The sequence below is a fragment of the Pollachius pollachius genome, assembly GCF_949987615.1.
Source record: "Pollachius pollachius genome assembly, chromosome: 2".
Classification (NCBI taxonomy): domain Eukaryota; kingdom Metazoa; phylum Chordata; class Actinopteri; order Gadiformes; family Gadidae; genus Pollachius; species Pollachius pollachius.
The window spans coordinates 10,180,400-10,194,467 of record NC_136935.1 but is presented as its reverse complement, the minus strand read 5'-3'; the positions used below and the strand labels follow the sequence as shown (position 1 = coordinate 10,194,467).

General features: G+C 46.7%; 1 protein-coding gene across 1 annotated transcript in view; it reads right to left on the bottom strand.

Annotated features, from left to right (window-relative positions):
- Positions 1–1,969: 1,969 nt before the first annotated feature.
- The window catches only part of pax2a (paired box 2a), a gene marked incomplete at both ends in the record, with an annotated part of 28,141 nt that continues 16,042 nt past the window's right edge, over positions 1,970–14,068 (bottom strand). The window contains 5 exons of the mRNA XM_079729076.1: positions 1,970–2,091; positions 2,417–2,503; positions 4,293–4,394; positions 5,507–5,707; positions 12,544–12,683. Coding sequence (XP_079585202.1) covers positions 1,970–2,091; positions 2,417–2,503; positions 4,293–4,394; positions 5,507–5,707; positions 12,544–12,683 — 652 coding nt within the window. The remainder of the gene's footprint in view (positions 2,092–2,416; positions 2,504–4,292; positions 4,395–5,506; positions 5,708–12,543; positions 12,684–14,068) is intronic.

Below are 14,068 nucleotides of genomic sequence, written 5' to 3'. Positions count from 1 at the left end.
ATACAGGATCCGCGCCTTTGTCCGGCACACAACAATACATTAAGACACAAATGTCATTTGATTTGTTTTTAGTCTGTATATCTACAAAAGGAGCCAGTACTAGTACATTAGTGTGATACTGCGATGGTGTGTGGGTTCATATTTACAGGAGAAGAGTTGTCTTCACATTATACACAAATCATTCTACAAAGCAGCATTTTTTTTTTTGCAAATGACGGAATATTTATCATTGGATTTCATGGGGTTTTGCTAGTTATCATATGCACTATGATGCATGACTGTTTAAAATCACCACATACATGTTCAGTGTTGACTACTTATTTAAAAGATAATACTGTTTTTATTTATGCATACATATACTGTAAATAAAATCTTAAATATCAAACTAAGTCTTTGGCAAATGTAGTAAAAAGTACATTCACAAAATATTTCCCAAGAGCAACAAAAAACAAACCCAGACATGAAACAAATGGACCAACAAACCGTTCAGTCCCTCAGGATACGCACCCGAGCTACCAAGTAGTTAACCTGTTTCTATCAATGCAGATCATTCAGTCGCAAAAGGCATGAATCCATGTTGAAAATGCTTTTGTAAGGCAATTTCTGAAGCCAGGGTACAGTTGGCTGTTTCAACTGTGTAGGCCGCTTGTGGTAGGACTGTGTGTCTGGATGGAGATTAAAAGCCATGTGGGATCCGAAGAGATCCGTGCAGGAAAGTCGTTGGGACAATGGCCTACAAGCTCATGGCAAAGAAACCATAAGAGAGGTTAACACCAAATTCTGTCTGTCTATTTGGATGGTTTTACTTAGTTTTTCCTTTACAGTTACGCAATATAGATTCATTGATCATTTTTTAATAATATTGTCGCTGGATTAGGTAGTAAAGTAGGACTTACATTTATGTGAATGTACCAAAATGAAAGGAATAAAACTCGTACAAAGGATATAGTGCAACAAAATGAGCAATGAACAATCATGCATGGATGTTGAAGGAGACAGACTATGTGACTGTGTGTGTGGGGGGAAAATAAACAACTAAGACAAAAAGCAAAACAAAAAGCAAAAAAAATAAATGATGATGAAAGGAAATAATTTAAAGAATTCAAAATTCTGGCAACGCCAATTTTTTAAATTACGGTCACCATGTCTTCGATATTTTGACGAATGATTTTACATTTTTACATATGATTGTTTGCCACAGGGAGGGTGATGTGTTGCCTTTGTGTTTGGGATCAGTAAACATGTTTTTCTTATAATGCAGGCGCTATGGATCAGAGGGAATAATATGGGAAACCAGCATAATGAATAGCCTCACTCCACAGATCGTAGCCTGGATTTCACTGAGTCTAATAGAGTTTAAAGGAGAATAAGATCCACTGGTTTAAGTGTCTGTGCTGCCAGTGTCCTGTTTTAGGACCTCTATCTACCTTCTCCCCATGGACTTTTATTTTGAAGCAGAAAAATACTGCAGTTAATAACGCAAAGGAAACGTGACTTTCCGTGAAGAAAAACAACACCAACAACAAGAAGCAAAAAAATAAAATAAAACAAAACCAAAAAAACAACATTTTTACATGGTAATCTTCACGTGTTTTTTTTTTCTTCAATTTATATTTTATAATATATATTTATATAATCTCTTAAAGTCATTCTGAGAGTGTTCCGGCCTAGAGATAGCGATGAGGGCGGGGCTTATTGGTTCCCATGGTGGCCCACATCTGGGCCCGTATCGTACAAGAAGCTGGGCGACTTCCCGCCAGAAAACGTCCCGGCCCATCCCTGCACGTACGCCGGCGTCGAAGTTTCGTGTGGGGAGCGGTGGGAGGGGGGAGTTGGGGAGGGAGGGGATGTGAGGGGGAGGGCCGGGGATTGGATATGTGGTGGACTCCATCTTTTCGCTTTTTGCCCTCAGCACCCCCAAACCCACCCCCCCCCCCCCCCCCCCATCCTTTTTTCTTCTTCCATTTCCTCAGACGGGGACGATGTGCGGTCCGTAGCCGTGGCCCTGCAGCTTGTAGCGGTCGCCGTGGTAACTAGTGGCGGTCATAGGCCGTGGCAGCAGTGGGTGGTGCTGAGCCACGGGACGCGGCACTATAATAATAAGGGGAACCTGGAAGTTAACAGAAGAGTAGGAACACACGGTGTCAACTTCCACCCCACAAACGCCTCGCTAGTCATGCACCGTAACTTATAGAGGGAACAGCTTTAAATACCTTTAGGAAATAGCATTGAGGATCGTTTAGTGGAATAACTTTAAAAAGGACCATAACACTATTGACACTATTCACTATTGGCTGACTTATTAGGACTATAATCTCAACACACACACACACACGCACACACACACACACACACACGTGCACACATGTGCGAACACACAAACGCACACACACACATTTGAGTGAACATGACTTACTGAGTAATGCTGGGTTGCTGAACCTCCAGGCTTCGTTGTAGGTTGTGTACTGGGGGTGGGAGTAGGGGTTTCCAGAAAAGTCCCCTCCTGGATGAAACACAGAGGAAGAGCAGGTTAGGTTGATTGCCAGGATGCATTCACTGGTCACAATCTCATTTGTGCTTCATTAACAAAACGACGCATAGCCCCCCTATTAATGACACCACGTTATGTTATGTGCCGTGTTCCTGTTTTTATTCAGCGATTCATTTTTGGGGATCATTTCTATAAACGACGTTCCTTACACTTAATGGAAATCAGTCAAGTGATTAGAATTGCTGATTGGCTGCTGAGCTCTGAGGGTTTTCTCTATCCACTGTCCAAGGACTTTGGGAGGGGTGGTATGTCACCAACACACACGCACACACACACATATATACACACACACACACACGAATGCACACATACACTCCCACACACACGTTTCTTTCCTTTTATGGGTCTATAAAAGCTGGGTTTTATAGGAAGTGGCTGAAGAATGGCCTTTGTGCTAACAGTGTTTGGACCGCTCACTAAATCTTAGTCCTTCGCCAGGGGGGTGAAAAAAAATGAAAGTAAAATAAATAAGTAAAAAGGATCCTGTGCGAGGTTACATACACATGCTGTATGTGTTTGTCTGTGTGTATGTTGTGTCTGTGCGGGCATGTGGGCACGCGCGCGTGTGTGTGTATTTGTGTGTGTGTGTTCAAATGTGTGTACGTGTGTGTTTCAAGGTGTGTGTTTCCAGATGGGGAGCGGTTGTTTGCGTGATAGGATGCGAGTATCAATGAATCAGTTCCTTCAGCACTAATGCCGCTATTCAAATAAAATCCTTGGTGTCATTGAGCTGACACATCGCCGTGCTCTCCGCCTTTATCCCTCCCCCTTAGCTCCCCCTTAACTCCCCTGCCCCTCCCTGAATCGTCAACACAGGTGGGCGTCGCCCGTCGGCGCGCAACACCTGTCCCTCACACACGGCGCGCGTCGTCGTGTTCCTTCCGGAGACATCTACACGCTATAGCATCCACGCGACAGCCCACATGCGTGTGGATGTGAGTGTGTGTGTGTGTTTGTGTGTGTGTGTGTGTAACTTGAACCAGTCCCCGGGAGAGAGATAGTGATTTAAATATTTACAGGCCCTCCACGCCTCAGTGTTGTGACCCTTAACTGTTTGCCGTGAACCTGAACTGCGGGTTAAGTAGAGGGGGGAAGAGATACGCTCCAGGGCCCCGCCGGAGCCCGGGGAGGGCCGGGAGGAAGAGGCAGCAGGGGGGACCCACAGCGGCCTGTTTATCGATGGGCCGTGTGTGTGTGTGTGTGTGTGTGTGTGCTGGACATGGCCGGGGGTAATGAGCATGGGGGTGTGGGGGGGGTGGTGGCTAGGAGGAACTGTCCTATCTCCCAGCCGCTAATTGTGGTTATCGCCTATCGAGCTCTTCTAATGCGCCGGTCGGCAGCTATATGCTAACCGCACGCTAACCGCCCCCTCGCTAACAGAGCTATCACAAGCTCCGCCGGCACGGGCGAGCGTCAAGATTTCTTTCGCGGTCTCTTCGGGGGTCATCCGAGTCACGACACGGTGTGGGTGCGCGTGTGTGTGTGGGAGATAGTACGGTAACGCATGCGTGGGATGCAAATACTGTAAATGACATCACAGCCGCCGCACTGCAATTCAGTAGAATCTCCGTGGTGGGCGCGTGCCAGCGGTCACCCGGTCTGGAGTGACCTCCCGTTCCCGGGGGGAGGATGAATGAGTGGCGGGGGGCTGGCCCTCCTATACAACTTGTTATAAAACGTAATGAGGGCCAACTAATATCAACGGCGTCGTAAAGAAACACCCAACGCTAATGTCACCTACCGGGCACCATGCCGGCGAGCGTGGAGGTGGGGTAGCTGCCCTGGCCCGTCGGGGGGACGTGGGGGGGGTACCCCGGCAAGGTCGTGCTGGCCATGTCCCGACCTTGAAACACACAAAGAGGGGAAAAAAGGAAGGTGTTAGGAAAATGGCGGCCGTCTGCATGCAAACACAAAGCGCTTGAGTCCCACGAACGAGAGCGTTCAGGGTACGTCCCGGTGCAGGAACAGAAACCCTCCTCAGTGCACCGGGCTGTAGGGTGCTATCGATGGGATTCACGTCGCACCACCCACTCTGAAGTGGGTGGTGCGACGTGAATGTGACGTACTGTGCTACAAGTATCACAGTATATCTTTTGACGTTGACATTGTTGTTCTGTAAGTCACACCGAGGACAGATAGATCCAGGCCCAACTTCGTCTAAACCCTTCTTAAAACTGTGGCTACATTCCTCACGGTGACCTTTGACACGGCTACTGTATTGCGAGCAGGACATTGGCTTTCGCGAAAGTGAAAAGTAATTACCAATCAACGCTTGTCTGTGACTCACTTCAGCTGCACACACACACACACACACACACACACACACACACACACACACACACACACACACACACACATTCACAGAGCTGCCAGTGAGCCAATAAGAGCTGGGTACACAGTGTTTCCTCTGGTCAACATTCAGCTCTGTAATTGACAGTGACGGCCTTCGGGGGAACTATAGGTTGACAGAGGGTCTGAACAGGGCCGTTACAAAACTGCACTCAAGCATCGGAACTACGGCCTGTTTCCAGACCTCCCTCCGCCTCCATCAACCCCACCGCCTCTCTGGTCTAACCCAATGTGGGTTAGACCAGAGAGAGAGAGAGAGAGAGAGAGAGAGAGAGAGAGAGAGAGAGAGAGAGAGAGAGAGAGAAAGAGAGAGAGAGAGAGAGAGAGAGAGAGAGAGAGAGGATCCCTAATGAGCAGCGAACAGTCAGCTTGTCTTGTGTATTCACAACAGTGGGGCTAAAGAGTAACGGGTTTAAACGCTCCTGATTCACAATAACAAAACACTTTAATCCCATTGTTTGGTACCACTTCAGGTGCGTTACTACTATAGCGGAACTGGGGATGAAAAAAATGACTATGATACAACTTAGTTAAATAAAAAATAATCAGCTAGTTTCAATTGCATTCCAATCTGGTGGGGGGTTTGTCCTCGGAGGTGGGCTGTACCTGCTATAATAGGCTGGCTGGCATACTGGCTGTAGCAGGGCTGGCCCTGGTTATGGGCAAGGTAGCCCGGGGTGGAGGCGTCTACTGAGAGGCAGGGCGGGCGGGATAAGGTGACCCCGCAGGAGGAGGGGGTGAAGGGGGCAAAGGAGGCCTCGTGGGGCTCCCCCTTAACACACATGGAGGACAGGTGGGGGTGGAGGTCTGCCAGGTGGAGGAGACAAAGAAAAGAAACAAACAAAAAGGATGTAAAATGTGGTGAAGACGTGCAGACCTGACGTGCAGACCCTGTTTGATAAGGTCTCTCGACTGTCAATCGACACGGGTCCTTTTCGATAACACGCGCTCTGTTGTTCTCTCACTTGGCTTGTTCGTCTGTCTATTCGGTTCGTCACTCGCTCACTCTCTCACTCCCTCACTCACTTGTCCACTCAATCACTCACTCGCTCACCCACTCATTCTCGTATTCTCTTATGCAGAAGAGGCTTTGGATGAATGTGTACCTCTCCAAATGATACAAGGTCACTTTTGTGTGTCAATCGAGCATTGTGACCTATTCTGTTCTATGCAACTGTATAGAACAGAAACGGTGTGTTAACCCATAGAAGAGAGGACAAATTCATCAGGCGAGTGTTCAGTGAGCCAAATGCATAGAACCGCACGGTGAACCCGTCCTATAAGAGCATGATGATGTGGAGCTCGACTGCCCTGCGGCCAATTTATTCCTAAACTATGATCCCACTCCTTGCGCTTAAACACAGTGCTTTACTGTAATGCGGCGGAGCGAATCCCGTCGACCTCAGCCCATGAGCGCGGCACTCTACGGACACGGAGTGCTCGTTTTACATACATTTACATTTCCAAACCGCCAGCACCACCTCACGTCTCCTACGGATGCTGAATAGATAAGTGCTCCTCAACGGTTGATTTGCTCGTTCACCTGGTTCATAACGGTGCGCTCCCCGCAGTAATCCATTCAGCCTAAGTGAATACACACCGCCGTGGAAACGCTACGGCAACAACAACATCAACAACACATCCATGCCTGATCAATCAAGCTCAAACGCGCGAGAAGAAAAAAAAAATAGGAATTTCCCCAAGGTTTCAGGTAAACAAACGCTATAATCTCTGCGGTGCTCTGCATTCGGGAAAGCAAAAAAAAATACAAAACACCAAATGAAATCACTTCCACAAAGCAAACAAACAAACGAAGGAGGCAGGGGCGAGGGGTTGGGGGGCCTCCCGGTTCAAAACTCCAGAGCCTGATATAATTTTGCCTGAGGAGTTCTGCCATCTTTTCATTGCCCCGGCAAATGAAAGTTTCCAAAGGCAATTTTGCCTTCAGAAACCATAAAGCAATCAACGCGAGCTGTCCCTGGCCCTCGCCCCCCATGTGACTGTTAGCGGTGGAGGCTCTGTTTGCCTTTGGGAGAGATGGGGGTGTTGGGTGGGGGGGGGGGGGGGAGATGGCTCTTTCCCTCCCCTCTCTCCCCTCTCCACCCTGATAGCCTCATTAGCTGCCCCCCTCTCCCCTCCCCCTCTACAATGCACCGCCATTGTTGCTTTACAACAGGACTGTGTGCGGAGATGTGCTCATTAAGATAAGGACGGCTGTGGTGAGTGTGGAGACCCGCTCTTGTCAGCACCTCTGAACAGCCGCACTAAAAGGCACTCCTCATGCCTGCCACCCCCCCTTTGCCGTCCTGTCGGCTATTCCGTAAATGAGGCGAAGGATCAAATGAATTCATCATATTTACAGAAAACACTAAAGAGAAGGCGGAGGGGAGACCAGGGGGAAAGATGCACGCAGTATAACTTGTAAGGCCGCGACGGCCTGGCTGTGAGGCTGTACTGTACAGATTACAACCCGGTGAAGAGGTGTGCTAGCCTTGAAGCCGGAAACTTTGGAATGCTGCTGATTGTGAGAACAAACGTTTGGCGTGGGCGTGCGTCGGGGATGTTTGTCTGTTTGCTCGCGCAGGCTTCTGTTTCCAACAGCGGCTCTCCCGGCAACCGTTGTCAAACAGATGAGGAGGGGGTGCGCGGGGGGGGGGGGGGGGGGGGGGGGGGTGGGGGGGGGGGTACGCCGCAGCAACAGAAACGACGCAAACGCTGAAACGTTCAAGACCACTGAACTCTGAAACTAATCAGACGCAGTGTTGCTCATTGTCCTGGAGACGAGGGTGAGAGAGAGAGAGAGAGAGAGAGAGAGAGAGAGAGAGAGAGAGAGAGAGCGCGCTCGCGAGCTGGGGCCAAACACACACACACACACACACACCAACAGAAACCAAAAAATTAAATAAAAAAAGGAAAGGCATCCTGTCAAATCAAGAGCCCCTGATGATGGAGATAGAAGATAAACTGAGGGGTGTCCCCAGAGACTTCTCCTTTTCCTCTCCCTCTCTCCCTCTCCCTCTCTCTCCACAGCCAACACATCGTGGCTGGGAGCGTGGTGAGATGCTATCGAGTTCTCCCTAACATCTGTCTCTCTCTCCGCTCCACCACGGATACCAACCGCCAACCCACCATCTCTACGTCTGCAGAGCCCATCAAGCATAGACCCGCACTGGGAGGGAAGCCGCTGCCTTCCCCTTCTTAAGTGTTTGTCTGTGGATAGAGCTGCAATGTAGTTGCCTCGCCATTAATGAGATGAGGGAAAGTCTGCGAGAAAGTTTACGAAGGCTTTTATGTCAGTGTTGTTTTCCTGCGCGATGTGTGCCACACGCTGTTATTATTTCTCGTTTTTACTGTGATGGGAATCACATCACACACACAGACACGTATAGACACACACAGACATGTATAGACACACACACACACACACACACACACACGCCGTCCAGCGGACAGCTTCTGGTGAACTTTAACAACTTTGAACACCTTTATGATTTTCTATGAGAAAATTGTTAAGGGTTGTTATTTGTGATTTAACAAATATCCCAAAAAGTTAAAAATTCCACAAATACTAAATTCAATGATGACAGAACAGTGTCCACTGTCCGCCAAGGACAAAAGCCTTGGATTCAGTTGTCCAAAGTCATTCATTATCGAATGTGTACTCAAAGGTTAGTGTGCTATTGTCATAGTGAGAGAAGGGGAGACGTAGGGGTGAAATAAACCCAGCCGGAGGCTGGACTAGCATTCTGCTGAGCTCAATAGGCTAAGAACAAATCACTGCAGGTTATAGCTGCTTGGTGCTTGCCAACCATTGGACGGTAGCTGGCCCTGCTGCTCTTGGAGGCGAGGTTTGGAAGCAGATATAGTTGGATTGGCAGTGCAGGTTATTGAAAGATGTATTTTAACCTTTTTTATTCTAATATATTTGAATCTAAATACCAGTAAAAAAAAAAGAGGGAGAGGGAGAGAGAGAAGAGTTTGGATGTCTTTGATCGTGGCAAAGAAATAGCAATGCAAAACCAGCACCTGCCAAGCAGTAAAACGAGACAGAAGGGTGCCTATTAACACAATGTAACCCCCACAGCTAAAACATAGGGAGCACACCCCACCGAGCCAGCACTACAACCCAAACCATTACTTCTCCCAACCTCCTCCTCCTATTCCCTGTGAGTGTGAGTCCAGATCCATAGTACATGGTACAGTAACATGATGTTTTTTATCACACTTAACATGCTCCTACTTAGACGTAGAGGGGTGAGACTGCGGCAGTGGGCAGCCAGCCAGGTGCTGTTCCTGCTCCAGCAGCAGTAAATTGTGACATGATGTTCATCCTTGGCTGGCGCACAGCGCTCTACACTTCATGCTTCTCCTATCGGGAGCTTTCCTTTTTTTTGATACTGGGTCAAGCATATATCCATGCATCCAGCCACAGCTACCCATGGTTACTGTACATCATGTACATCCAACGAACACAAATCGTGTACAGTAGCCATATATCCGGCCAAGCCAAGCGTGCACTGTGGATTTATACATCCAGCCATACATACATCATACATCTATGCATCCAGCCACATGCACCACTTTTTTAACTTTGAAATTATTATTTACAAAATGATATATTTACTTAAGTAAGGCACTCATAATTAGGGCTATTTTAAATAATGTATTACACCTTTAACAATTATTATATCAACATCAGTATAGATAAAAATATATATTCATAATAAACCAACGTCTTACTACGTGAAATGCTGCTATATTCTCCTCTCCTAACCCTTCACCTAAGCTAGTTTCCAAGCCAGCTCTGTGTTGCAGTCTCTTCCCTAACGCACAAGAGATGCACCGTATTCAGCAGAAAGCCCAGCTCAGCTCCCACTGATGCCTTCATTAATCATTCATCTTTAACAGATTATGCAAATGCCATGACATAAAAATCAACAAAATCAATAACTGTGGAAAATTTTAATTGCAATCTCAAAGCATGTAAAGGACAGATATAACCTCATCGCTCCATACACACGGAGGATTTGGATTCTGTCCTATTGATAATTTGTTCCAACTTGGAATAGATTTATATCCAAGGGATTCATTTCCAAACTTTAAATTATAATAATAATTTGCTGTAACTCTACAACCAACACTTTAGCATATTCTCAAATGACCCGTCTGAGACTGAGAAGGTACATCTTATTTTGTATACAACTAATTTAATTTAAACAGAATATTTCAAACATGTATGTTAGATATATAACATCAAATATAATATGTTAAATATAAAGTGTGATAATTATCTTAATAATAAAAAATGTATTTATCAAATTGAATTTCTTATTCTATGACGATTAGACATGGTGTGGCCTTTGGCTGTATGAAGGGCCCCTCCGCCCAGAGGCCCCAGGTGGCCCCGGAGGCCACCTGCTATGTGAGTGAGCTCCCTGGAGCGAGACCACTGTTATTGCAGGGCCCCAGCATAAAAGACAAAAAACACACCTTTCTTCTCCCGGGGCCCCTGGGTTTCTGGGGCAAATCTACCTCCCACACATTGAGCAGAGGGGGTAAGAAGGGAGTCTTTCTTTTAGCCATAACACAGAGCTGAGGGCCAAGAGCCGGTCCAGAGGATCACATGAGAAGGGCCACTTCGCTATTCAGTCACAGGCACAAGAACACGCACGCACACACACACACACACACACACACACACACACACACACACACACACACACAAATAAGTTACCAAACACACACACACACACACACACACGAACAGACACACACACATGAACAGAACACACACACACACACAAATAAGTTACCAAACACACACACACACACACACTCACAAACCCAAGAACACACACACAAACACACACACATGGTCACAACCATATGAACAATAGTGGACTCATTGCCCTAAGATGTTGCGGTGCTGAGGTTTGTGTGAGGGGCACCCTTGTAATATGTTGATGTGCACGGGCACAGAGAGGTTTAAATGTGATCAGGGATTCCAGTAGGGCTCTGGTGCATGTATTCCAACAGCACAACAACAAATACATGTTTTAGCATTAATGTGAGCGCAAATATAGTTTTCAGTCTTGCAGCCATCCCAGTGGGTCTCATAATACTGTTGCTTCCGTTCTACACAATCAAATATGTATGCTACTTTTTATGATTAGGCTTTCTTCATTTAGTCTAAAAGGATTCGTGAGCTAATTCCACCTACAGTATCAATATGCATATTTGATTCTTCCAAAGCAGAACACCATTTTGATGTCAGTATGTTCCCCCAGTTTTCCCCTGATGACAACAATGGCACCTACGATGCATTTGTTTTTGAATCAAACCAATAGCATTTTGGGGGTCCAACATGACTCAATTGACCCAATATATATTTTTGCATGGCTGGTTGCAGTGGCGTTAGTACTCCAGCGGCGGCGCTGTGCCACTGCCGGATGCATGTGGGGAAACACTGCATTGACCATGGTGTTCACTGCATCATTAGCGAGAGAGATATGGGGTTGTGTGCGTTTATTAAAGAGGGTAGTCTCAGGCCAGTGCAGCCCTTGGTAAACCAAGCAACGAAAGAATATTCAAATGAACCCTGCGGCGATCAGACCTGACAGCAGATATCCAATACTGTCCACCTGACTTTAGCTACAGTTGAAGGAGGCACTCTCAGTGGAATCGCACTGTTGAAAACATCAACCATTTTATACGATGAATTTCACAACTCTCTCTCTTTATCTGTCCCTCACTCGCCCTTACCCTTCACACACTCTCCTCCTCAGGATCATCCTCTCTCACTTTCTATCTCTCCGTCTCTCCTTCTCACTTAATCTTCATCCCCTTTCTCCTCTGTTCCCCTCTCCTCTCCTCCATCACCCTCTCTCTGGTTCTCTTTTACTTACCCCTCACTTGCCCTCCACCTCTTTAACCTTCCCTCACTCCCTCTCTCTCTCTCTCACACCCACACACCCACACACCCACACACACGCACGCACATGCACACGCACACACCACAGCCGAAGCACGCGACAACTGTGCTATTGCAGTGGCTGTCAATCAAGGACCCATCATAGGCTTTTGATGACAGCGTCACAGTGTGGCGAGAACAGCAGCTGTCTCTCATGAAAAGTGCTTGCAGTCAATCTGTTAGTGGGCCACTCCGTGCTAACACAAAAGCCAGTTAGGAGCAGAAAAGGGCCTGTAGGACTTAATGGGCTCCAATGATGTGCCGGCACTCAGCCTGCCTTAGATATAAATAACACTGGAGCAGTGCTTTTATTGTGGAGCCAAATTGCTCACAGAAAACAAAAGGGTCTATTTTTAAACATAAAACTATAAAACCAAACAGGCGTTTGATAATTATTTGCAGCCATTATGCTTTTTCTGTACACTAGTCCACAACAAAAAAAACAATAATAACCAAAAGGTAGAAATGTAAACCAAATTTGAACCTTAATTAAAAAATACTCAATTATGAATCAATATGTATGGTGAAATAATAAAATAAAATACATAATTTATAAGCATGCATTCTTTAATTTGCGTTCCCCCTTAGCGCTTAGACACATATGCGTAGCGCTGCCTGGTGCACTACGCCGTGTCTTGAGCAGCGTGTGTGTGGAGGGGCGTGTGGCTCTTACCGGTGACTACGGAGTAGGTCTGGGACACACTGGAGGCCAGGTCGGAGCTGGCGCTTGAGGACAAGCTGGGCTTTGCCTCCTCGTGTCCCGGATGGGATGGGAGGGAGTACTCGTTGGCCTGCAGTGAAACAAACAGCCATCTTTAGAAAATCACAGGGTGGATCAATGCGTTTGCCTGTTCAGCCTTCACATGTCGCTGGTATTATATCTTTGTTTCAACAATTTGGAGATAATAATAACTTTATTCATATATCACCTTTCAAAACTAAGTTACAAAGTGCTTAACTATAAGAACAGATTACAGAGATGTGTGTCTAAACATTGTCGTGAGTTTGAATTCCGGCATCCCAATCCTTGAGCAAGATGCCTTACCCCGACCACGTATCTAAAACACACTGTAACTGGCTTCAGATTGAATCCTCTTGTAGCACTCCCACCTAAGAAGGAGTCAAACTACCAGGAATGTTTTGCGGTGAATCTGAGAAAAGATCCGTTTGTCGTCTCCCAGAAACCTTTCATGATCCTTTCGTTGTGTCGTCCCCTGAATAATTTGAGCTGTGCGTTTGATTTCCTGACCCCCACCTCCCCATTGCCCCCAGTTGCCCACCCTCCACATGCGTTACCAAGGGAGGGGGGTGCGCTGGTGTGATGTCTGGGGACAGAGAGAGAGAGAGAGAGAGAGAGAGAGAGAGAAAGAGAGAGAGAGAGAGAGGATCGGGAGGGATGGGGAAGAGAGAAGGGGTGTCAGCTGGCTTATTGTGCTCCACTTCAGTCATCCCTGTGACTAGTCAAGGGAGGAGACACACAGGGCTTTGTTACCAGGGGAGACATGTGGTCCACATCTTTTTTTTTGAAGAGGGAAAAGAACACAAACCTTGCCAGTCAAGCCTTTGTGTTTTAGTTTTTCCACAAACAAGATGAATCCGAAAAGAATTGTTAGTTTTGGTTGTGATAAACGTTCATATTTATAAAGATTAATTAATTTTTCTTTTCTTTTTTTCTATTTAACCATTGTATCCCTTCTTTTATATTACATTGTTCTTTGGTGTAGTCCATTCTATCCTCTGTAATCCCTGCAGATGTCATCAGACTTGTTTGCTAATAACAACAGACTTGGTGACCCTGCTCCTTCTGTCTGAAAGTGTGTCCAAGTGTTTATCCATGCTGGCTTGTGTGTGTGTGTGTGTGTGTGGGGTGAGTGTGTGTGTTTTTAAGATTCTCCATCCGTGTGTGTTTGAGGATGTGTGTATATGTGTAAGTGTGTGTCTGCGTCTGTGTATGTGTGTATATGTGTGTGTGTGTGTGTGTGTGTGTGTGTGTGTTTGTGTGTGTGTACGTGTGTGCATCTGTTTGTTTCAATGGGGCTGGGAGGGGGTCCCGGAGGGCCGAGCCAGTGACCCCGGTCTTGTCTGCCTCTATCTGAGATAAACTCTAATTGTCTGCCTACAACTGTTCCCTGGCACCCGGCGGGTTGTTCCTCTCTATCCCACTGGGCCTCTGCAGCGCGAGGGCCCATTTTGTCATG